The sequence below is a fragment of the Onychostoma macrolepis genome, chromosome 03 (genome assembly GCF_012432095.1).
Source record: "Onychostoma macrolepis isolate SWU-2019 chromosome 03, ASM1243209v1, whole genome shotgun sequence".
Lineage (NCBI taxonomy): Eukaryota > Metazoa > Chordata > Actinopteri > Cypriniformes > Cyprinidae > Onychostoma > Onychostoma macrolepis.
This window is the reverse complement of record NC_081157.1, coordinates 21,828,824-21,856,352: the sequence shown is the minus strand read 5'-3', so window position 1 is coordinate 21,856,352 and position 27,529 is coordinate 21,828,824. Positions and strand designations below refer to the sequence as shown.

Here is a 27,529-nt window from a genome sequence, read left to right as displayed (position 1 = left end):
AGTTTTTTCCAGCAGGGCACCAAGAAAACTGATTATGTAGCCAGCATTTTTGGGCATCATAAACATGTTCAGAGTGAATTCAGCTAAAGAAGCCCCAAGACCTAGTGTGCTGCCTATCTAGACAGCATTTCTGGATGTTGTATGCACATTAAGTGTCTGCTCAGATCAAAAACGTAGCTAGACAGCAACTGGCAACAATGTAACTGAGCATAACCATAGTGCAGGTCATCTCCACTTGAGAGATTGTTTCTCAAAACGTAGGAAACTGAATATGTGGCCAGCATTTTGGGCATCATAAACGTCTTTAGAGTGAATTCAGCTAAAGAAACCCCAAAACCTAGTGAGCTGCCTTCTTAGACAGCATTTCAGGATATCATGTGAACTTTAAGAGTCAATTCATCTTAAAAACCTCAAGTTCCAAAACAGGATTTTTGGGCCTAAACAGACATTAAGTGATAAAGCCCGTCTCAAAACCCAGTCAGCTGCCTACCTTTTGGGTGTCTTCAGTGTATTCTGAGTGAGCTTGTGTCAAAAAACTCCAAACCTTGGGATTGTCGACAGCATTTTTGGCATCATAAGCATGTTCAGAGTCAATTCAGCTCAAAAACCTCAAGTTGATTTCCAAGACAGGATTGTTGGGTCTAAACGGACTGAGATTGCATCTCAGAACCCAGTCAGCTGCCTTCCTAGGCCTACCTTTTAGGCATCTTCATTCTGAGTGAGCTCATGTCAAAAATCTCCAAACCGACTTGTCAACAGCATTTTTTTGCCATCATAAGCATCTTCAGAGTCAATTCGGCTCAAAAACGCGGAAACCTAGTGAGCTGCCTATCTAGAAATCATTTTTGGATATCATGGACACTTTCATAGTCAGCTTTGCTTAACTAGACAACACTTCTGCTCAAAACATAGGGAGCTGACCATGCAGCTAGCATCCTTGGGAATCATAAGCGTGTTCAGTGGCCTAGCTAGACAGTATTTCTGGGCCTCACTTGGCATGTTCAAAGTCAGCTCACATAAAAAAGGGCATAAAAGCATTGCAAGTCATCTTAGCTGAGAAATTGTCTCAAAATCTAGCAAGCTGCCAACCTAGACCTACTCTTTGGTAGTCATTTGCATGTTCTGAGTGAGCTCTGCTTCACAAAAACTCAGAATATCCCAAGTTTAGCCACATGTTGCATCATAACATTTTCAAAAACTCCAAAAACCAGTGAGCTGCCTACCTAGACGGCATTTCGAGCCTCATAAATACATTCAAAACCACTTCTGTTCAAAAACCTATCCAGCATTGAGCTGCTTCAGAGCATCATGTAGTTCACCTAGACTGTACTTTTGGACATTAAACAAGCTCAGCTGACTCAGAACATGCTTAATTTCAAATATATTGTGGAGTTATCAGATTCACAAAAATACAGCAGCCCAACACACAAACAAATTCTGTTTTTCCATTTCCAACCTTACTGATGTTTTAGAGTACTATTTTAGAGTCTATAAGTATTGTGAATACACTATAGTATATTGTAGTTTTCGACTTCATTCAAACATAAATGTCATCACTTTTAACTTACTATTAGAAACTTTTTTATTTCTAATATTAAATCACTTTGACTTAAAACCAATTTAGTGTATGTTAGTACAACTTATATGCTACATCATATAATTTGTGTGTTATGGAGTCATTAAAAGTTTCAAATGTACTTAGAATATGTACTGAATGGAAAAAAAACTTCAGTGACTAATTATGTGGCTTAGAAATGCATTGTGCTTACAAACTGCAGCAAGAATCAAGAATCAGACGTTTATTTTGACAACAGTAAAAAAAAACACCATGTATGACAGTAAATGCCTCGGCAGACAAATTGAACTTTTCACAGTACAACAGATAAATTGTCTCACAAACATCCTGTTCACGACGCTAAATCATAGCAACCTGTTTGTTTCTCCATCTGAACTCATTTGAAGTAAACCCCTATAAACCCTCAAACAAAAAGGTATAAAAGCTGACACTGGGGTGGTACCTTTTCAAAACATACAAATATGTATACTTTACATATTAATATGTACCTTTACGGTACTTATATGCACCCTTTGCGGGTAAATAAGGTACAAATATGTAACTTTTGAAAGGGTACCGCCCCAGTGACAGCTTTTGTACCTTTTTTCTGAGAGTGTAGTTGTGCAGGTCAAATACAAAACACGACCCAACACAACCATTTAGCTAGCGTAGGAGTGAACTGGCTATCAGGGAGACATTGCACGCTGTCCAGACATGTCCAACTCTTAATCCTCCAGATTTAATACTTAACTGGAGCAAGTTCTGTGAGATTCAGACCTCCTGAGTTCACTATTACAGAAAACCCTGCCAGCGGTGTTAAAAGATGGGAGGAACGGACTCATTCTAGCAGGGCTTGCTATGTTGTACTCTTTCCTTTCAGTCCTCTACGTGTGCGCAAGCACTCTCCACCTCAGCGATGGTTTTTGGGGTGTTTGCAGACAGGATGAGGGGTCCCCCGTGTTCTCGGATCACCACATCGTCCTCAATTCGCACCCCAAGACCCCGGAATCGCTCTGGACATGAGCTGTCGTCCTCGCTGATGTATAATCCTGGGTGAAGGGAGCAAGAGATGAGAGTTTAGAGCTTTTGCTTTTTGCAGTACAGCTCAAATGCTAAGAAGTTGAATGTTACTTTGACCAGAATGCCAAAGTCCAACTGTCTTTACAGTGCATTCAAGATACATATCAGTGTTATTACCCTTATTTTTCTAACATGGTGCTGTATGAATGTCCTCAACAAGTGCAGTTTTCAAAACAACTCTTTCGGGATGCAAAGTGCAAAACATTGCTCTGATTGTAATCAACAAGTCTGTCTACACCTCAAGTGCCCAGTCCAGCGTGTTGCAACGTGCATTCAGATGACTGATGATGCCTCATTCCAATTTTAGTCCCGCCACTGTAATTTGTATTTATTCTGACTGACTGAATTAAAACATTTATTTATAAATATATTAAATTACTATGAATTTTATGTGCTACACTGCAGTAATATGCAACATCATTATTACTCTTTAAGAGAATCTGTATTATTTTAGTATTTTTATATACTATTATAGTATCTATTAACACATTGAAATTAGCCTTTATTTTTGTATTTTCAGTTTTTAATGTAAGTTTTAGTAATTTTGTTATGTATTTTATGTTTATGTATTATATTTGTTTTTATACAGCTAGTCCAGTCACTGTATTTTCTCCATCTGACTAAATTAGTATTATTTTAGTTAAAAATGTCTTATGTTAATTGATTACCATGGATTTTGTAATATCGACTACAATAATATGCATTATTGTTAATACACTGAGAATCAGTGTTATTTTAGTATGTATCATACACAATTATAGTATTTATTAATACTTTGAATTAGCATTTATTTTTGGGTCCCACTTTATATTAGGTGGCCTTAACGACTATGTACTTACATTTAAATTAATCATCTGGTACAATGCACTTATTGTGTACATACATGTTTTTACATTGTACTTATATTTTTAAAAATACCTATATGTAATTACATCTGTAATTAATTTCTGTAATTAAAATATATAATTACACTGTTGACCCATTCCTTACAACTTAACTCACCCTTAAACCTACCCATACCACCAAACCTGTCCCTAACATTACCCATATAACACCTCAATAGCAGTAAAAGTGTTTTACAATATGACCACAATAAGTACTTATTTTTAGATGTAAGTATATAGCAGTTAAGATCACCTAATATAAAGTGTGACCTATTTTTGTATTTTCAGTTTAAACTTTAATTGTAGTAATTTTGTTACGTTCTTCTGACCTTTATAGTATGTTTAGTACTTCAGCTTATCTAGTTATACACTATGTTTCATTTTATTTCAGCTTTATTTTAATTAACAAAAAATGTTTTTTCTTCTTTTTTTATACAATAACAGCACAGGATAAAATGGCTTTCTATTTTATTAAAAAAAAATAAAAAAATTCATTTGCTTCTTTTAAAAGCATCATCTTCAGAAGCCATAACAAGAAAACACTGTTACCTCAAACTTGTTCTTAAGAAATCATTCTAATGTTCATTTTGCAACTCGAGAAACTTTTCTTATTATTAGCACAGCTGAAAATGATTGTTCTGCTCAATGAACTGTGGAAATTACAATACAGTTGCTGGAGTATTGAGTACACTTGCAAGTCACCATACTTTTCTAGAATCTCATCAGTCTCTTGTTGTATTGAGGGATGAAGGTTGCTTTATGCAAGGAAAAGCCACATCTGATACCAGTACATAAAATAAAAAGAACAGAAATGGCAAAGATCAAATGGTAAGTGATTATTGTGGATGGATAAATCTAAGTTTGAGGTGCTGATCTGATCGTAAAATCCATGAGAATCAACCTACGACTCAATCGCAAACAATAGGAGGTACAGCATGAGAAGAAATTTCATGCAATCATTCTGATAAACTGAATGCTAGAATACATTCTTTGATGAAGTAAAAGTTTTAAAAAACAAACAGTCACATGCAACTTTAATTGCTTTTGAATAAAAGTGATCTCCACCTGGCTCTATTGTGATCACCATGCCAGGTTGCAGCGGTTGTGAACGGGACAGTTCAGGGGTGTCATGAACATCCATGCCCAGGTAGTGACCCACGTGATGGGGGCAAAACTGCCGAGCTGCCTGGAAGGAAAAAAGAAAGAGACGGGCAGACATCTATTAAGAAAAACAACTGTAATGTGATTACAATGCATTTTACAGCATGTGAAACAATTGCAAAGCTACATGTGAGGAACATGAGAACAGAGTTAAACTGAAATAAGTGCACACCTACATCCCCACAGCCACAACAGGCTTAACTGACCAACATGTCGGTTTGCTGGCCTCATAAACTCACTGCACTAAGTGAAATGGTGCTTTTATGGCAGTGTGGTGCTTTACAGATGCTATAAGTGGGTCATATCTTTGCCATTGAAATTGGCCAGAAAGACTTCTTTCCTGACCACAGAGCTTTAGGGAAGTTCAATTAAATAAATAAAGAATGTCTCAAATTCTTGGTGTTTCAGCAACTGTGAACCATAATCTCAGCCTGGTGTGAGAAGCCAGTGATACATTTTACAGTATATTTGTACGTTTTCTTGGAGAATTTAAATCGATTACAAAACTAGACAAGAATCAGTTGCATTTGGCATCATTGAAAAGCTGGAACAATGCAATGAGTGTCTGTTTATATACACAGAAATAAGAAAAAGGGTAGACCAATGCAGATATTAAATAAATAAAAAGGCTAAATATAATCTTTTCTTACACAAAATGACCATATTTATTTTTTTTAAATCTATTGTTGAAGGTTGCAAGTTCGACACATGCTGCTTTAATGTGTGTTCCTGTGGTTCTTTAAAAATGTATTTAAATATGCAGTGATCATCTTGGATGTTTTAGTATGTTAAATGTTACTATAATACTTTTAAAACGCCAAGTTTTATCAATTAAACAACAACTAAAAATTGTGAAATATTATCACAATATGTAATTTATTACTGTGATACAAAGTTGAATTTTCAGCATCATTGCTCCAGTCTTCAGAGTCACATGTTCCTTCAGAAATCATTCTGATATGCTGATAAACGTTTATTATTATCAATGTTGAAAACTGCTTAATATTTTTCTGGAAACAAAGATACATTTTTCCATCTATTTTAACATTATAAATGTCACTTTTGATCAATCAAATGCTCCTTGCTGAATAAAAGCATAAAATAATAAAAATATTAATTTTAATAAAAATACATACACACACACACACACACACACAGGTGCATCTCAATAAATTAGAATGTCGTGAAAAGTTCATTTATTTCAGTAATTCAACTCAAATTGTGAAACTCGTATATTAAATAAATTCAATGCACACAGACTGAAGTAGTTTAAGTCTTTGGTTCTTTTAATTGTGATGATTTTGGCTCACATTTAACAAAAACCCACCAATTCACTATCTCAACAAATCAGAATATGATGACATGCCAATCAGCTAATCAACTCAAAACACCTGCAAAGGTTTCCTGATCCTTCAAAATGGTCTCTCAGTTTGGTTCACTAGGCTACACAATCATGGGGAAGACTGCTGATCTGACAGTTGTCCAGAAGACAATCATTGACACCCTTCACAAGGAGGGTAAGCCACAAACATTCATTGCCAAAGAAGCTGGCTGTTCACAGAGTGCTGTATCCAAGCATGTTAACAGAAAGTTGAGTGGAAGGAAAAAGTGTGGAAGAAAAAGATGCACAACCAACCGAGAGAACCGCAGCCTTATGAGGATTGTCAAGCAAAATCCATTCAAGAATTTGGGTGAACTTCACAAGGAATGGACTGAGGCTGGGGTCAAGGCATCAAGAGCCACCACACACAGACGTGTCGAGGAATTTGGCTACAGTTGTCGTATTCCTCTTGTTAAGCCAGTCCTGAACCACAGACAAAGTCAGATGTGTCTTACCTGAGCTAAGGAGAAGAAGAACTGGACTGCTGCCCAGTGGTCCAAAGTCCTCTTTTCAGATGAGAGCAAGTTTTGTATTTCATTTGGAAACCAAGGTCCTAGAGTCTGGAGGAAGGGTCGAGAAGCTCATAGCCCAAGTTGCTTGAAGTCCAGTGTTAAGTTTCCACAGTCTGTGATGATTTGGGGTGCAATGTTATCTGCTGGTGTTGGTCCATTGTGTTTTTTGAAAACCAAAGTCACTGCACCCGTTTACCAAGGAATTTTGGAGCACTTCATGCTTCCTTCTGCTGACCGGCTTTTTAAAGATGCTGATTTCATTTTCCAGCAGGATTTGGCACCTGCCCACACTGCCAAAAGCACCAAAAGTTGATTAAATGACCATGGTGTTGGTGTGCTTGACTGGCCAGAAAACTCACCAGACCTGAACCCCATAGAGAATCTATGGGGTATTGTCAAGAGGAAGATGAGAGACACCAGACCAAAAAATGCAGATGAGCTGAAGGCCACTGTCAAAGAAACCTGGGCTTCCATACCACCTCAACAGTGCCACAAACTGATCACCTCCATGCCACGCCGAATTGAGGCAGTAATTAAAGCAAAAGGAGCCCCTACCAAGTATTGAGTACATATACAGTAAATGAACATACTTTCCAGAAGGCCAACAATTCACTAAAAATGTTTTTTTTATTGGTCTTATGAAGTATTCTAATTTGTTGAGATTTGAGTGAATTGGTGGGTTTTTGTTAAATGTGAGCCAAAATCATCACAATTAAAAAGAACCAAAGACTTAAACTACTTCAGTCTGTGTGCATTGAATTTATTTAATACACGAGTTTCACAATTTGAGTTAAATTACTGAAATAAATGAACTTTTCCACGACATTCTAATTTATTGAGATGCACCTGTACATACATACGATACATATAGGTATTTTGATATTTAATTTGAGCAAACAATATAAAAAATATTTTAATATTTTTGGGTGAACTATCAAAAAACAATTGATCAAATTAGAGTACCTTCAGTGTGTCTGTATCACTGGTGCTTTGTGGAACGATCCCGAGCTCTTTGAGCTGCCGGGCCAAAAGTGTGAGCATGGTGGAGTATATGTAGTCCAGACTAACACCAGGATTGCACTGAGAGAGACAGGCCAACTGCACCTCCAGCACGGCCTCATACAGCTCTCTCTGAGCAGGGCTGAACCTACAGACAGCACACGGGGGTTGATTGATCACTTATTAATAGCACAAAATTAAAGCTACATTACGTCTGAGACAATAAGAGTTCTGGTGAAAACAGACTGACTTTCCATTGACCGGCCAAGTGCGTGTGATGTCGCTGACATAACCAAAATATTCACAGCCCCCATCCAACAAGACCATTTCTCCATCCTGAGAGAGAAAAAAAGAAAAAGAGTTAATTCAATATTATGATACTTTTGTCTATGTCACCCAGTCCTATAACTTTGTGTATGCTTGTAAAAACTAAACATGGACACAATAGTGATGCACCAAAATAATCTTTTTACCAAAACACTATAACAGTTTTTATTTAGCTTGAACTGAAAACAACAATACGTTTTATTTAATAATCAATTATTCAATCGATTTTATTTAATAAATAAAAACTGAGGCACACAAGTCAATTTTTATGTCAACATTTTAATAATAGAATTACTCTAATTTTGTTGTCAAAATATAAACATTTAAATGGCGGCTTTAATTTAAAAAGACAAAAGCTTAAGAAAAAATAAATATGTAAAGTGCATACATTTAGCAAAAAGGAAAAAAAAAACTAACCTAACTAATTCTGTGGAATACTCGATTCTGATTGGTCAGTCACCACATTCCAATGTATGTTATTCCCCAATAACAACCATTAAAAATGTTTGGTTACTGTCGTAACCTCGGTTCCCTGAGAGCAGGATCGAGACATTGCGAAGATCACAGTGCAGGGCTCGCAAAATTTCAAAATCCCTGGTAGCCCTTCAGGCAAGTACTCTTCAGATTTTGGTAGCCCGAAAATTAATTTAACTAGCCCAAATTAAAAAATTACCTTTTTTTTTTTGTTTTTGTTTTTTTTTTTATATTGAAAATCAGATAGGAGTTTAAATGTCAATCAAAAATGTTTTCAATACACAAATATCAACAAATATGAAGGAAGGAAATTTATTTCACTATTTACAGGGTATCTGCAGAATTAAAAAAATAATACATTTAAGGAAATTTATGACCCATTTTAAGAGCTGCACAAGTAAAATGAACACAGAATGAGCGGGGTTGGACAATGTCTATGGTAACATACAGTATTGAGCCATAAAATTACATGATTTACAGTTCAGATACAGGTTTTCACAAAAACAAAAATCTTATACAACAGCGTTTCAGGCTATAGACCATTTTTATGAAAAGGGATAAATCAAGCATATAAATTGTTAATTTAAAACGTATAAATATTACTGTCTTAATTGTTTAGAGTTTTAGAAGGCACATTAACTTCTTTCTCATTTACAACCTTGTGTTTGCTGCGTAAAAACATGAGTTGATATTTGCATTGATCTGACCATAAACAGCAAGAAAGGCTTATTGGAAATGCAAATTCATTCTCTGCCACGAGGTGGCGCTTTAGGAGCGCTGAAATATTGCGGTTTCCCCGGAAACGCTGTACACAAAGCAGCTCCGCGCTCATAAACGCTGCTTTATCAGGAATTATAGGTAAAATGAAATTAAAATGCCAGCGACACGTTTCTGAGGACAGTCGGTTCCCTTCAGATACATTCACATAAAGACATCCGTGCCGCGTTTTGACTTTAAACGTGCAGCGCTCATATTTATTCAATGACATCATTGCCTTTTGAAGTTTAATCCTGCCGTATCGCGACTCATGTCTTTCCGTCCCCTCTTGAAATTATAATTAAGACATTTCTTATACCATTTAACGTATAGATTTTCCCTAATCGAGCGTTCTCTCTACATTGCGAAGATCGCAGTGGGAATGATATAAAATCCCGCCGTGAGCAAGGCGAAGATCAGGCCAAACAAGGCTAAGTCCACACCAATCATGGGGTAGAACAACAGATATTCCCAACCAATAGTGACACCCACTAGGAAAGCTCGTAGCTGATAGGCACAGCCAGACCAATGAGCATCTTTTGCTTAGGTATATTTGCATATCTAGCCAGGATGAATGAAGCAACTGCACTGAACACAGGGAAGACAAGGAAAGTAATCAGCATGTGAAATGCATATAGATCTGTAGTGTCAACAGCTATACACAGTAACAACTGGTACAAAGCACATATAAAAAATGTACAAAGGCCGGCACAGTGTCAACAGCTAATGCGGTAACAACTGTGCCTTAATTGTAAACATAGCAATGAAATAGAAAAATAATTGAGGTTAGTGACTCACCGAAAGCCAAGGACAGCACATCCATCTTGTAAAACCTGGCGAACATATTCTGTGAAGACCAACCAGCTGCAAAGCATCTATCCCAAATAGATGAGCCTTTAAACCAGGCCCATGAGGAAGCAATAGATCGTGTCGTATGGGCTCTGATGTTGAGAGGGCATTCCTGTCCCCAGCTCGCACAAGCCGACACGATAGAGCCCACTATCCAGTGAGAAAGCCTCTGCTCTTCATCACAGCACCATTTCATAAACACTCCCCATTTAAGCGTGTACAAATGCCTAGTAGAGGGTGCACGAGACTCTGATCGTGTCAATCAAACGGGGAGGCAGGGGGCTTGGCCCGTCAGGGATCCCTGAAGTAGCCACACATGCAGGCTCCACAGCTCCGGGGCTGGGGTGCCAAATTGTGCCATCCGCTTGAGACAGCAGGTCATTCCTTAGGGGGATCTACCAAAGGGGAGCCACCAGAATCTCCCTGAGGTCCGGAAACCACAGTTGATTCAGCCAGTTCGGGCAATGAAGATCACTGATGCCTTCTCCTCCCTGATTTTGCATAATACCAGAGGCAAATACGTATATAGTCTGGCTCTTGGCCAGCACGACGTCAGAGCGATTATCCGAAACAAGCTGGGATGCAGCCTCCACTCTCCGGGAGGTATTCCATTCCTTGAAAGCATGTCCGCTCTGCGGTTTAGGAGGCCAGAGATTTGCGCCACTCTGATGAAAAGTAAATGACGATCCACCCACAACAGGAGTCTCGCAGCCTGATCGAAAAGGGATCTGTAGCACACGCTGGCCTGGCGATCAATGTACGAAACCACAGACATTTTGTCGGTGCGAATCAGCACGTCACTGATCCACTTGCGGCAGAAAGGCCATTAGAGTTAAGGACATCGCCTTCAGTTCCAAGCGGTTTATGTGCCACCTGCTCTGAGACGCTGACCACAGTCTTGAAGTCGGTATGCCCTTGTACACTGCTCCCCAGCCTGAGGTTAACGTGTCTGTCGTGACCACAGTGCGTGCTGTCACCAGCCCTAGTGGAACTCCCCTGCTGAACATTTCTGGGTCGCGCCATATTCTCAGAGATATGACACAGCTGTTTGGACCCCACAGTCCATTCTCTCCATGAGACCTGAGATTTCAGCCACAGCTGTAGTGGCCGCATGTGCAGAAGGCCTACGTGGCAAACTAATGACGCCAAAGCTGTAAACCCCAGGAGCCTCTGGAATTCCCTCAGAGGAAAAGACCATCCCAGTCTAAACTGGTGCAGAGCTGCAGAGATGATCTCTAAGTGCTCCAGAGAGGCGAGCTCGCATCTCCACTGAGTCGAAACACACGACCAGATACGTTATAGAACACACTTTTCTGCATATTCACATGCAGTCCTAAGGATTCCAGATGGCGAACTTGTCCATATGACTGATAAGTACAACTCTTAAATGGGCTAAAATCAGCCAATTGTCCAGATAAGTCAGAATGTGCATACTACTCGCTCTGAGAGGAGAAAGCGCTGCATCTATGCACTTCGAGAATATGCACGGGGCTAAAGCCAACCCGAACGGGAGAACTGAATACTGGTATGCTGTGCCCTCGAACAAGAAACTCAGGAAGCGTCTGTGGCGCGTCGCAATCTGAATGTGGAAGTATGCATCCTTCAGATCTACGGAGTCCTGGGATCTGCTGCAGCGTCATCATGCTCAACATGCGTTTGTGAAGCGCTCGGTTGACAGGCCTCAGCTTCAGTATCGGACGGAGTCCTCCATCTCTCTTGGGCACCACAAAATAGCGGCTGTAAAACCTGCTCTGCAGCTCGCTCAGAGGAACACGCTCTATTGCTCCTTTTGCGAGCAGACTGAGAGCTTCCTGTCTCAGAACCGGGGCAATCTTGGCCGAAGAAGGGCAAAAGTGCGTGGTGATGGTCTCCTCGACGGTGGGCATGCACACATACCCGTGGGCTTCTGCCCTGTCCACATGCGAGAAGAGAGACTGAACGGGAGCATGGATACATGCTGATTGGGGCGCAGACCACGACTTCACCATGTGCTCATGCATGTCAGGGAAGAATGGCATCTTCTTGCTCGATGCAGCTTGGCGCTAGCGGGGAAATGCTCTGCTCCCTCCGGAGCCTCCCAGCTCAGTTCGAGCTTCTTTGAGCCCACCAGCGACTTGCAAGTAGCAATGGGCATCTTCCCCGTCAAGCCACAAGCTAGGTCTGTCCTAGCTTGCAGGACATGGACCGGCAGATCCATGCAGTGCAAACACTTGGAGTCAGCAAAGTCAGGCAGGGGACACAGTGCTGATGGGTATCCAGTGGGCTTATGAGGCCCGCACAAATTCCACAACAAGTTGTGTCCATCTTCAGGAAATTCCACTTAATGGGTCAGTTAAGTGAAGAAGATTCTGACGTAATTGCCGCTCCTGCCGCATTTATACTTCCCGCCAAGCCTGTCAGTATTTGCATGCGATTTGCATAGATGAGCATCAGTTGGCAAGTTTATTGAACTGGCGTTATCCTACAAGACTTCAGGATTTTGGTAAAGGGGAGAAGTCTCACTGCGATCTTTGCAATGTAGAGAGAACGCTTGATAAGGGATAATAATAACACAGGCTCATCCAGGTAACAGCAGTCGGCGCTATTCGCTTGCTGGGAAAAAAATTTTCTTTGTGTAAGCTTTGCGTTTGTTTGGCTAAAAAAATATTACAACTCAAATCAATATTCTCCGTACAAATATTTAATTATTTCATCCTGGTATCGTGGACTCGCTCTTTCATTTCATACAAATGCAGCTGCTGCCATTTTATGACAATTGCTGCACTGTAATGGATTGTAAGATAACTAACAAACTGGTAAGATTTTAAATCAGTTTCATCTGAAATTAATATATTTTAATCGCCATAATTATTCGTGTAGTGAAATGCTGTGTAATATGTAGTATGACTGTACCATATCGCTTAATGTCCGTCTTGTTTGAACTTGCCACTTGCTAGCAACTGCTTTCTTGACGTAAGATCTGCGTTCAAATATTTCAACTTAAATTAATATTTTGTCTAATCCAACTGGATGTATTCGCAAAATAAAGCCTTACGTGAGGTCTCAACGGTAATTTTACGAAGCTACGAGAATACTTTTTGTACAGAAAGAAAACAGAAATAATGACTTTATTCAACAATTCATCTCCTCCACGTCTCTTCCGCATCACCGTAGTGCCATTTTGGAGAGTATCCACTGCACGCAAACTGCATATGCTGTATGCCGTGTGGTGCCGCTGACACAGAACAGCGTACGCAGTTTGCGTTATGGTGATGGGGAGGAGACGTGGAGGAGATGAATTGTTGAATAAAGTCATTATTTCTGTTTTCTTTCTGTACAAAAAGTATTCTCGTAGCTTAGTAAAATTACGGTTGAACCCCTGATGTCACATGGATTATTTGACAGATCTCCTTGCTACGTTTCTGGACATTGATCATGTTAAAGGGATAGTTCACCCAAAAATGAAAATTCTGTCATCATTTACTCACCCTCAAGTAGTAGAAACAGAGAAGTTCTGGGGCACCACTGACTTCCATAGTATTTTTTTTTCCTACTATGGAAGTCAACGGTGCCCCAAAACAGCCTGGTTACAAACTTTCTTCAAAATATCTTCCTTTGTGTTCAGCAGAACACAGAAATTCATACAGGTTTGGAACTACTTGAGGGTGAGTAAGTGATGACAGAATTTTAATTTTTGGGTGAACTATCCCTTTAATTACATTGCTGTCTATGGGAGGGACAGAGAGCTGTCAGAAAGCATCAAAAATATCTTAAATTGTGTTCCGAAGGCGAACAAAGCTTTTACGGGTTTGGAACGCCATGGGGGTAAGTGATTAATGACAAAATTTTCATTTTGGGGTGGAGTAACCCTTTAATTGTTTAATGTATGTTTAAATAAATCTGTTATGAAGCAAGTTATGACAGCCACTGTGAAAATGAATATATTTCAACAACAAACAGAAATTGTATAATTTACACGTTAATTTAAAAACTGCATTATGTGCAATTTACATGTTTGCATACATTTTTTAAGATGAGTGTTGATTATTATATTTAAAAATAAATGGTAATTAAATTTAAGTTTGGGCTCTGTTGGTCTGTTGGTAGTTGTAAAGGAACCATGTAATAGTAATGTAAAAGGGCTCACTATAGTTTAGAGCAGTGGTTCTCAACAGGTTTGGCCTTGGGACCCACATTTCACATGGTCATCAAGACGCGACTCACTTATATATAGAAGTGACTGAATCTGCAATAGGTAAGCAGCTTGGTGTGAAGAAATCAACTGTGGGAGCAATTATTAGAAAATTGAAGACATACAAGACCACTGATAATCTCCCTCGATCTGGGGCTCCACGCAAGATCTCACCCTGTGGGGTCAAAATGATCACAAGAACTGTGAGCAAAAATCCCAGAACCACACGAGGGGACCTAGTGAATGACCTGCAGAGAGCTGGGACCAAAGTAACAAAGGCCTCAAATCCTGCAGTGCCAGACGTGTCCCCCTGCTTAAGCCAGTACATGTCCGGGCCCGTCTGAAGTTTGCTAGAGAGCATTTGGATGATCCAGAAGAGGATTGGGAGAATGTCATATGGTCAGATGAAACCAAAATATAACTTTTTGGTAAAAACTCAACTTGTCATGTTTGGAGGAGAAAGAATGCTGCGTTGCATCCAAAGAACACCATACCTACTGTGAAGCATGGGGGTGGAAACATCATGCTTTGGGGCTGTTTTTCTGCAAAGGGACCAGGACGACTGATCCGTGTAAACGAAAGAATGAATGGGGCCATGTATCGTGAGATTTTGAGTGAAAACCTCCTTCCATCAGCAAGGGCATTGAAGATGAAACGTGGCTGGGTCTTTCAGCATGACAATGATCCCAAACACACCGCCCGGCCAATGAAGGAGTGGCTTCGTAAGAAGCATTTCAAGGTCCTGGAGTGGCCTAGCCAGTCTCCAGATCTCAACCCCATCGAAAATCTTTGGAGTCCATGTTGCCCAGCAACAGCCCCAAAACATTACTGCTCTAGAGGAGATCTGCATGGAGGAATGGGCCAAAATACCAGCAACAGTGTGTGAAGACTTACAGAAAACGTTTGACCTCTGTCATTGCCAACAAAGGGTATATAAAAAAGTATTGAGATGAAATTTTGTTATTGACCAAATACTTATTTTCCACCATAATTTGCAAATAAATTCTTTAAAAATCCTACAATGTTATTTTCTGGATTTTTTTTTTCTCATTTTGTCTCTCATATTTGAGGTATACCTATGATGAAAATTACAGGCCTCTCTCATCTTTTTAAGTGGGAGAACTTGCACAATTGGTGGCTGACTAAATACTTTTTTGCCCCACTGTACGTATATATGTATGTATGTATATATATAAATAAATTTGTTACAAAACAAAAAGAAAGCAAATTTATTTCACAAAAATTAAGCTAAGACTGTTAAGAATATGACTAATACTGAATAAACAGCCTATAAGTTAAGGCTATTATAGCAGTCCCAAACGACAATCCCAAACTAGTTTTTGTTAATACAATTAAGTTGGTATGGGCCACCACAGTCATTTAAACATATACAAAATAGTAAAATAACATGGTATTTTTGGGTTATGGAAACAACAGTTACCATGGTGAATATACAACATGAACTGTTAATGAAACGTGGAAACTGCTCCTGAATAGAATGAATATCATACCTTCAAATCCTTCCCAGCTAACACACGCAGTACCAGTTATGTGATTTATCGATACTGTAGGCCTACTTTCATTTCACACGTTGCAGGCTCGTAGTTTCTGCGCTTTGGTGAAATGATACGTTCACGCGTGCTAAAGAACATCTGGCAACATCATCTGACCGCAGATACTGAATCGGGACAGTGTGTTTTTCTCAGGCACTCTTTTACTTTAAACTGCATCTGACAGAAGCGTCAACAGCTTTCATGCACATCTTTTAAAATGTGCATGAAAATGTGCTTCTCGCATCAGAAAAAAAAATTTGAATTACGTTTTTTTTGTTGTTGATGTCATTTCTTTGGCCGCACACTCCACGACCCACTCAGAACGGTCTCGCGACACCCACCAGTTGAGAAACACTGCTTTAGAGCATAAGCTGAGGTGCATTTTTATTTTTCCAGTAGATTTTTTTTATGCCAAGTAAAAATTAAATTCTAATTGAATTTGTTTAAAGACAGCAATTTGTTCAGTAAACCACTGTTTAATTTTAAAAAAGCAATTTTATGTTTATGTTTTTATGTCTGCTGTACCGAAATAATACTGAAGCGGGATGTCAAAACCGAAGTACCTATCAAACCGTCATGTTACTGTTACACCCCTATGAGGCATGATTAATTTCATCTAGCTGTTTTTTCAACATTCTTTCTGATGTTCATTCATGTTTATTTGATGTTATAACTAGTAGTAAAGGGAAAGAGAAGCGAAAGTTGCATTGAGGCGACTAGAGCCTAAAATTCAGTTAAAAATGATTGGTTGCCAACATTTTGGTGCATCACTAGCACACAAATTTTCATATAAATGTGGTTTATAAACAAGAAAGAGAGATGTCATATATCATATGAATCTGTTCCAGACTCCCCCCTCTTAGAAAAAAAGCCCCAGTAGTGATCATGAGTGTGTTTGGTACTTTACCTTCACTATTTGATTGTTATTGATGTAATGAAGTGTGTTGGCTCGGTTTCCACCGGCCACCACAGGCGGATATGCCAGGAAGTTTGCGCCATGAGCACGGCATTCAAAATCAAACTGTACGGAAGACCAAAAAGGGAAACAGGGGGAAAAGAAAGAGAAACAGAAGAGAAAGCAGGCAGAGATGTTATTCAGCATGTGGGCTGGACACTACAATGTGACTCTCCAAGAGCCTGCTGACGTCACTTTGTTTCTGTGGTACATTTTCAGTTCTCAGACGGTCCATTACCTCTGCATCACCCAACAGCCAAACAATGACAACTTTATATAGTAATTCTACCCCAAAATTTCAGAGCAACAAAAAACTTCTGAAAGGCTTAAAAATAACTGGCACCTTCTGCTACAAAAGAATATACAGATGTTTCTTCAACTGTGGGCAATTTGGGGTTTGTGAATTTCAAGAAAATAAACCCTCTTAAGACACTTTTCCCACTCCAACTAGGTTAATTTTTCCACTACCTTTTTTTATATGTAAGTTGTAAGTTTTCCACCAAATCCCAAATGATATATTCCATTTAATGGTATTCTTCAGTGGACAATATTTTTTTTTAAATAAAATGGCCTTTGTCTTGCTTAAGCTAATTACAAAGCTAGCTTCTTATGTAACCTAAATACACACAATTAAATTATGTTTTCATATTTTTAACAAAGTTACAGCCTGTTAGCAGGTAGCATTTTTAGAATTGTCATACAATATACAATGGTGTTAAAAAATTTGGAGTCAGTAAGCCTTTTTTAAAAGGAATTAATATTTTTAATTCAGCAAGGATACATTAATTGATCAAAAGTGTCTTTAAAGACATTTAAAATGTTACAAAAGATTTCTGTTTCAAATAAATGCTATTCTTTTGAACTTTGTAATTATCCGAGAATCCTGAGAAAAAACTATAATGGTTTCCTAAAAACAAATATTAAGCAACTGTTTACAACAGTGATGATAATAAGAAATGTTTCTTGAGCAACAAATAATCATATTAAAATGATTTCTGAAAGATCATGTGCCACTGAAGACTGGAGTAATGATGGTGAACATTCAGCTCTGCATCACAGCAATAAATTACATTAAAATACTGTATCAAATAAATGCAGCCTTAAGCGTAAGAGACTTATTTTAAAAATGTTGAAAAAATCGTACCAACCCCAAACCTTTAAAGGGGTCATATGATATTGCTAAAAAGAACATTATTTTGTATATTTGGTATAATGCAATGCGTTTACACAGTTTGAGGTTCAAAAACATTATTTTCCACACACTGTACATTATTGTTGCTCCTCTATGGTCCGCTTTTCTGAAATGCGTCGATTTTTACAAAGCTCATCGTTCTGAGAAGCAAGGTGTGCTTCTCCGGACCTAAAAACCCCACATGTAATATCCTAGAACATTATCTAACACTTGATGGCTGCTCTGTCAATTCTTCTTCATCAGGTGTGCTGTTTGATAGCAATCTTTCATTTGAAAGCCATGTTTCTAGCATCTGTAAAACTGCGTTTTTTCATCTCAAAAACATATCTAAATTGCGACCTATGCTCTCAACGTCAAATGCAGAAATGTTAGTTCATGTGTTTATGACCTCAAGGTTATACTACTGTAATGCTTTATTGGGTGGTTGTTCTGCACGCTTGATCAACAAACTACAGTTGGTCCACAATGCAGCAGCTAGAGTCCTTACTAGAACCAGGAAATATGACCATATTAGCCCGGTTCTGTCAACACTGCACTGGCTCCCTATTAAACATCGTATAGATTTTAAATATCTTGTTAATTACTTATAAAGACCTGAATGGCTTAGCTCCTCAGGACTTGAGCGAGCTCTTATCACATTATAGTCCTCCACATTCACTGCGTTCTCAAAACTCTGGCCATTTGATAATACCTAGAATATCAAAATCGACTGCGGGCGGCAGATCCTTTTCCTATTTAGCACCCAAACTCTGGAACAATCTACCTAACACTGTTCGGGAGGCAGACACACTCTGTCAGTTTAAATCTAGATTAAAGACACATCTCTTTAGCTTGGCGTACACATAACACACTAATACGCTTCTAATATTAAAATCTGTTAAAGGATTGTTAGGCTGCATTAATTAGATCAACCGGAACCGGGAACACTTCCCATAACACACGATGTACTCGTTACATCGTAAGAAGAACAGCATCTACGCTAATATTTGTCTGTTTCTTTCTTATTCTGTTTCTCAGTCCGTGTCCGGATCAGATGGTGGATCGGCACCGGGAGATGATGTCTGCGGCCCTGATCGTCGGCGGAGGCCGGGACACCTGGATGAGCCCCGGGGACATATCCCCAGTAAAGACCTCGACTAAAAATAACAATAAAACTAAAATAAAACAAAATAACTAAAAATATAATAAAATACCTAACTACATGATACTATTATTGTTAGAAATTGCAACAATATAAAAATAGAAATATAATACATTTATACATTAAACATAAATTTGAATTAAAACAATAATATACAAATATGAAAATGAATAAATACATTTTAAAATAATAAATAGTATGAGATATATATATATATATATATACACACATACACACACACAACAGAAATATATTAAATTAATTAAACTATAAATTAAAACTATAATAAACAAACAAATATATATTATAAAAATAGACCGAGAAACAATAAATGCATTAAATTATACATTACAATTATAGCAAATGAATAAATCATATAAATGAAAAACTTCAAATAATGAATAAAACACAAATATAACAAATACATTAAATTATAAATTAAAATGCCCCATTGGGACAAGACCACGGAATCAGATAAGCCCTTTACACAAACTGACATGGCTGCGGTTGGAATTAAACTGCTGTTTCGTCTGGTCAGAGGAGAACTGGCCCCCCGACTGAGCCTGGTTTCTCCCAAGGTTTTTTTCTCCATTCTGTCACAGAGGGAGTTTTGGTTCCTTGCCGCTGTCGCCTCTGGTTTGCTCAGTTGGGGACACTTAATTTCTAGCGATTATCATTGATTTGGTTGCACAGATACTATTTAAACTAAACTGAGCTAAACAATGACATCTCTGAATTCAATAATGAAATGCCTTTAACTGAAAATTGAGTGTTTAATCTTATCATTATACATTACTGACACTCTATCCTCCAATTTGATACTGTTAAGTGCTTTGACACAATCTGTAAATAAAGGTGACTTGACTTGACTTGACTCTGATTGGCCAGCTATCCAGTGTGTTGTAATTGGCCGAATACCTCAAGCGTGTGACGGAAATGTTACGCCCCTTACCATGTTGTGATGCCGTGTCCCGGCGCGACGAGACTAAAACAAAAAACCACACTATAAACGAAGCATTTGTTGCATTCAGTGAGGACATAATTACTGATTATAATGACTCATATTGTCTTTTTACGTGTTGCGTCGTGTAAACATTACCATGCCTGCATTTGTGTTTGTAGAAACGCCAAACAAGCACTACTCTACACTGCTCAAAACTCGCGTTTGAATAGTCAGTAGCAAATTCTTTAAATATCGAAATGTACTTACAGGCTGTGAGTCAGAAGCACCAGACTGTCCTTGCGATGTTGAAATTGCCCCACTTTATAGTGTTCACATCACAGCCATTCATAGTGTTCACATTGTAGGCTACTCTCTCCCAGGTTCAGGAAACATACAGGATCGTGCATTAGGCGCGCATTATGTCCGTTATAATTGATGCGCAAACAAAAAGTGTATGTGTGCTCTCGGTGCACTGATCACTATAACTTATTTCAGCTTGAATACAGCTCAGTATATTCACGTAGTTGAATATAGCGAGTGTTTTATAACGGATGCTCGCGTATTTTGGAGAAGTTTGTGAGGATCAGTGGTGTTTATGTACATATGGGCATCAGACACTCCAAACAGCTTGACAGAGGAACTATTCACTGTGGCGTCAAGCCACCTTCAAATCGCTGAGTTCAGAATGGTTTCATTCTTCATTTGTATTTTGGTGTGCTTAGTGATTCTGAATGGATCCGTATAGTAGTTTATATGCAGTCCTTTGGCATCTCCCTGTGGTATTGTTTGGTATGGCAGGTTGACTTGTGCTTATGTTAAAATTACTGTATAATTGAGCTTTACATAGGCTACTTTTAAGTTGTATAGTATATCTGCAGTGACAATTTTGCTAAGTACGTTTGCAAAAAAAAAAGGAACATGAAATATTTAAATCTATCTTGAATTTGTTTTGTTTAAAAAATACATGTAATTGAAAAGTAATAACAAATACAAAGGTTTTAGTGAATAGAAAAGTTTGGGCTTGCAGTATTGATTTGGAGAGGAGGGGTCTTGGCGTAAAAATGGTTAAAAAAATACCACTGCTTTTGGTAAATGCAGGCACAGTTCTATGGGGGTACTAAGAATTGAACATTATTTTATTTTTATTTTTTTTAATTAAAAATTAAATGAATGCAATATAAAAATACATCCCAAAAAGCTTTTTATTTATTTATTTTATATGTATTTTATTATTTATTTTTCACTTGGTAGATCTCGGTGAGTTTCTCATTTGAAAAGTAGATCCCCACACACAAAAACTGTGGGCACCCCTGGGCTATATTGTTACTACCGTATATGCCTAGTTGATGTGGATTATAAAAAATAAAAGATCCATAAACCTAAATGATTGAAGCCTATTAAAAAAACTCTTAATGTGATCATTTTAATGTGACCTTCATATATAGAACAAATAATTTTAATTATAAAAAAAAAAAAAAAGTTTTAATTAAAATCAAACCCCTAGAACATGTCCAAAGTTGAAGAAACATAATATAATATATAATAGGTTACAGGTTGCAAAACACCAAATCTTTTGTTTAAATTGACTGTTTATGCGTGTTCGCATGAATTGAGTCCCTCTGCTTACCTTTGCATAGAGAACTGCCTCATCAATGTCTCCTCTTGACATGGCCATCGTCTTCTTAAATGCCTGAAGATAAACGCATGGCTTAACATATTGCATGTTTGACCTTCATCAAGTCCCTCATAACTGAAATGATCAATTCACTCAGACTTTACATGAACATCTTACTTTTCTTGAACTAACGAGATCCCACCCAAGATCACCCAGACCTTCTTTAAAGTAATTTCCCACAACATTCAGTACTGTTATTACAGATTCATTACCTGGGCAGTGATCCGTCCTGCCGCCTTCATCAGAGCGACCTCTGCTGGGCTCTTAATGGCTCTGAGGGAATGTGTGAGGGGTCGGAGAGACTTTGTCAGCTGTCCTCCTTCCAATAGGGGGCGCACATGAGTCTGGTGTAACTGTGGATGGCAAGGCTGGGAACTGTCATACCATATAGTTCCTCCTAAGAGAAAAAGAAAAGAGTAAGATACTGATTCACATGTAAACGCATGTAAATGTATGTTTGTTTTTTACCTTTCAAGCTTTTTATCACTACACCCAGCTCCTCTGTGCTGTGAACCCGCTCTAGACCCGTTAAAGCAGCTGCCCCGTCTTTCCCTGAGCGAGGGCCGTCCCAAAGCTCTCGTGCCGGGTCTCGCCGTGGGACGAATAACACGGCCTGGTCCGGCTTACCCGATCCGTACATCACCAGTGCACTGTCCGGCTCCATAATTCCTGTCAGGTACAGGAAGTCCTGGTTCTGGTGGAACGGGTAAGGGATGTCATTGGTCATGTAGCGAATGGGATGCGATAGGACGATGACAATGTGGGAGGAGTTTGAAGAGGCTCCAGACCCTGTTAGTCGTTCCGCCTGCATCTTGATCAGAGACGCCAAGCGCTGCCGACGAAACTCAAACTCTGTCTGGGTGAGACCTGGCGTCACCTCACCTTGAGACGAAGACATTTGCAAAGTTATTAAACAACCCAGAGCAAGCTATTTTACTTTCTATAATGTGATGTACACTTTTTTTTTTTGGTAAAATGCATTTAATTACTTAAAAATTACAGTAAAGACATTTATAATGTTTCAAACAATTTCTATTTCGATAGAAACATTCTTTTGAACATTCTGTTAATCCAATTATTCTTAAAAAATGTGTCATGGTTTACATAAACCATGCAGCACTAAGCAGCACACCTGTTTTCAACAGTGATAATAATCAGAAATGTTTCTTGAGCATCAAATCAGCATATTAGAATGATTTCTGAAGGATCATGTGACAGTGAAGACTGGAGTAATGGTGCTGAAAATTCAGCATTGATCACAGGAATCTATTACATTTTACAATACATAAACAGTAAAATAGAAAACAGTTAATTTCAAGTGTAATAATATTTCACAATATTACTATTTTTTCTGTATTTTGATCAAATAAATGCAGCCTCGGTGAACATCAGAATAACAAATTTTTACTGACACAAAACATTTAAATAGTAATATATTTTAAAATGAAACAAAATAATTAACAACAAAAAAATGAATATGGGAATTGTATTTTATTCATTGGGATTTAATCGGATTGTAAAAAGTAGGCATTCCATTATCATTATATTATTGGCCATTAATGTGTTAATTAAATGTAAGAATTGTAAAGGCTACAACAGTATTATCTATACTATAACACGGGCTAAATAGCTATTATACATAGCCTGCATGGCCTCAGCCAAAAATGAAAGTTGTTTCAGAAGTGAAGCAAGCTGTTACATTTTAGTCAAAGATTCCAAACACATTTTTCATCTTTGTAAAAATGTGTACAACCAATTGTTAACAATAAGACCAAGAACAGACATTGTGAGACTCATAAAGGTCAGTTCTGATTTTATGTCAACTTCAAATGAAAAAACTGAAAAGGAGACCAATCTCGGTTTCTCTCACCATAACTGATGAGATGAGGGTGTGTGTGCGGGCTTGGCTGACCCAGGTATCTCGGAGGAACTCTCTTGGTTTTCCATCCTCCTGTTTTCACAGACACATTCCTGCAGTGACACCATACAGAACCTGGAAAACAAAACAAAGCTACAGTAAACTGTATTTGCAACCCATTTCACTTCCCTATTTTGATGTACACTACTGTTCAAAGGTTTAGGGTCATTAATTTGATCAGAAGTACAGTAAATCTTGTGAAACATAAATTGTGAAATTTTCTATTGTAATATATTTTAAAATGTAATTAATGTTATTTAATGTTAACTGCTGCATGTTAATGTTATCTAAGACAATATTATAAGACAATAAAAGGTATCAACTTTGAAACACAAGTAAAAACCACTTGACTGTAACAGCTAATGCAAGATCTTTTGTTGGAGTGCAAAGGAGAGATAATAAGTTGCTGCATATTTACAGAGGTGTAAAAAGTACTCAAAAATTTTACTCAAGTGAAAGTACAAATAGTCAGTGAAAATTTTACTCAATTAAAAGTACAAGTATCTGGCCAAAAACATACTGGAGTAAAAGTAAAAAAGTACAACTTTAAATTGTACTCAAGTATTTAAAAAGTAGAAGTACTTTCTTTTCTGACAGACATTCAGAAGTTTGTTTAAAGGAAGAAAACGAAACAAAATGCAATGGTACAGGTCAAACACGTATATCTAGTGCAACAACAACAATTAAAATGCAGCACAGCGGAACACCGGAAAAAAAAATACAGGGAAAGAGATTAAAAGGAAACTCCATCCTTTCCACCCTCATGCCGTCCCATGTGACTTTCATTTATCAGATGAACACAAACTAAGGGTTTTAGAAAAAAAAAAAATCACGTGTATGGGACATCCAAAAATGACACTTCAAAAACTACACAAAGTGAATATGACAGTAACACATGCAATCCATTAATGAATCAGTGTCTTAAGTGAAATGATAGGCTTATGTAAGAAGGATACAAATACTAATATTTTAAATTTGACTGTCGTGTTCACTTTGTGTGGGTTCTGAAGTGATTCTGTTTTGCAGTATCTGGACTAAAAATATGTGCTTGTGTTCATCTGAAGAAAGAAAGTCATAAACATCTGGGATGACATGAGGGTGAGTAAATGATGAGAGAATTTTCATTTTTGGGTGAACTATCCCTTTGAAGAGCAAGATGTGATGCAGAGGCTTGAAACATATTCAACACAGAATACTAGAATGTGTTGAATTAATGAGGAGAGTCATAGAATTAAAACATACAACATTAACGTTTTGAAAGGCCATTTTTTTGTGTGTTGTTAATCTTTTAATTATTTATTTGGGGCTTTTAGAGTTTTTTTTTCTCAGCAAATATGGATAAATAATTATTTGTTACTATTTCGATTAATTAATGAACAAATCATGTAATTATTAAGATTTAAAAAAAAAAAAAAAACATTGACAGTCCTGATTCCTACTCGATGTGTCATATAATGACATATTATCAATACAACTTATCCACTACCTGGCGAGAACATCACTAAACATGAATTACAATTAATTTAACAAACAATGCTTATTTAAACACTTTTGGAGATTTTTAATTAAGGCGAGACACTGCAGGTGAATAGGGTAAAAAAATGAACTAATAGTTATCGCCTTACTTACCCAGTTGATTGATTACATTGATAATTGCAAACATTTTTTGTATTACAAGTTTTCTAAAATGTTAGGTTTAAATATGCAAATGAGGCATTATTTAATGAAATATGCACTAATTTGCATACATTTCTAGTACAAAAAACTAAACACTGGATGAAGTCAGTTTCAAAATTCTTGTTTAATTTTTTTGACATATTAGATTCAAAAGTTTTTACAGAGGGAATTTTGGGCATCTCATTTTGTCACTCCATAATTCAGAAAATACTTAGAACAGACAGAAAACACTATATTTTGACAATTTTGGGGCGATTAAAATGTTGTATATAATCAAGCAAATTATATATGAACAAATCCCTCTGTAAAACCTTCAGGATATAGACAAGAATAAAAATGTAAAGTTTGGTGTGTGTAAGTGCTACCTTTAAAAATATGTATTGTAATTGAAATCTATTGACACAAATAGATAAAGTGCTATAAAAGAAACACTTAACAGTGTCTTTTGGATGTTTTCGTTCTACTAGTCTGAAAAAACACTTTATGAAAAACCAAAAAGCCCAAAATCTCAAAATTGACAGGTGCATAAAAAAAACAGTGTTTTTGCCTGTAGTGTCTCCCCTTAAGAAAATATTTCCACAAAAATATTAATGGTATTTAAATTCTCATCACTGATTTTATTTGCACTCAATCTTGTGCATTCAGCTAATACATTACACAGCTAATGGCTCTATCAAAACAGAACAAATAACGAATAAACATTTTTTGGGAAAATGCAACTTTGCTACCTCAATATGCTTGCTCGGATTTGATGGTGAACTTTCGAAGCCAGACATTTACCTGATGAAAGTTATAAGTGAAGTAGAAATATGTGTGCTTGATGCATGAAACAATGATCATTGGTTCTCACATCAAGCACGCACGTTTGAGCTTCCGTTTACCATATTTAATGTGCATAAGATAAAATAAAAATGTAATGTACTTTTCAAGATGAAATAAAATTGTAAGGAGTAAAAAGTACTGTTTTTTCTTCAGAAATGTAATCAAGTAAAAGTACAAGTAGTCAGTTTAAATTGTACTTGAATAAAGTACAAATCCCCCAAAATAATACTTAAGTAAAGTAATCAAGTAAAATTACTCAAGTATTTTACTGGTTCCTGCCATGTCCCCTATACTCAGCTATGAGTTAAATTAATACATTGTACTGAATGACAGACCTATAAACGAGTAAGTATAACTGTAATGCATTACCTGGACTCCAGCGGGAGCGAGTAACGCGCTGGACGGCGGCTCTCAGTAAATCGCTGCTGGAATGCAACATTGCCGCAAGTACGCGAGATTTCTGATCAGCTGCACTGATCCGCCAACTTTAAACATGAGGTAGAATAAGTTCGCACAGCAAAAGCGTGCATTAAAAATACATAAACCGAAATGGTTTCGGATTGTTAACCTAAAGGTAACATACTGAAGGAACAACGTACATGTAAGTTCTTACTTAACTCATACAACTGTAAGCATGATCGCATGGAAGGTGACAGTGTCACGCTCCATGTAAGACTCTGAGCTCCTATTGGTGGAGTGAGAGCGGCTCCAGCGCTCTGATTGGACAGGTTTGTTATGACAGTTATAATCTGCGACTCTGTATGATGGAGGACCCTTTATTCCTTATTTTTTTGTGGATCTTGCTTAGTGCTATACATTGAAATAATTGAAACAAACATAACTTTTTTTCTTTTTTTTTAACCGATATATTATTTTGGTATTTTTTCTTTGTTGTAATTTCATTGTTGTATTCTAGTGTTAGAGATTTTACAAATCTTTTAATCTCAAATATAGATTTATGTATTTTTTTATGTATATAGAATTTGCCTAAAACAGGTTACAATTTAACACAATATTATTGATTGCATTGGGATATTTCATAATTATGAAAACAAACAGTAAATCTTCTAGGCAGTTTTTTTCTTTAATATTCTTTAACAAATGAGCAAATTTCCAAACAAATTAACAGCACATCAAAATTAACAAGATATATACATACCATAGAAATAGTTACAGAGATCATATTTTTTGAATACTCTTAAATGGATATTATAAATTGTAATTAAATATTAATGGGGTATAGCACAAGCTTTCATATACATACTGTCTTTCTGAAAAAGACAGAACGCATAAATTGTTATTCCTATGATTGTACATGCGAAGAGCAACATATCTGTGTAATATTTATTTTTCTTCCTTTAACTGAACAACATTATACAATACTACTTTAACAACAAAGAGGGTAAAAAGAAAAACACATTAAAAAGCAAAACAAAGAGTATTGAATGGGTTTTATTCAAAGAGTCTCTAAATACAGTCAGTTTACTGCCTTGTTTCACACAGT

The 27,529-nt window shown here is 37.3% G+C and overlaps 1 protein-coding gene across 1 annotated transcript; it reads right to left on the bottom strand.

Annotated features, from left to right (window-relative positions):
• Positions 1–1,784: 1,784 nt before the first annotated feature.
• xpnpep3 (X-prolyl aminopeptidase 3, mitochondrial) lies at positions 1,785–26,702 on the bottom strand. Its single transcript, XM_058771029.1, has 10 exons — positions 26,395–26,702; positions 23,479–23,601; positions 22,077–22,490; positions 21,821–22,005; positions 21,561–21,623; positions 16,610–16,723; positions 7,823–7,908; positions 7,537–7,720; positions 4,585–4,705; positions 1,785–2,604 (listed from the first exon to the last, which is right to left on the bottom strand). Exons 1-10 carry the CDS (start codon positions 26,462–26,464, stop codon positions 2,432–2,434), a joined length of 1,533 nt encoding a protein of 510 aa, XP_058627012.1. The 5' UTR covers positions 26,465–26,702; the 3' UTR covers positions 1,785–2,431.
• Between the last annotated feature and the right edge of the window lie 827 nt (positions 26,703–27,529).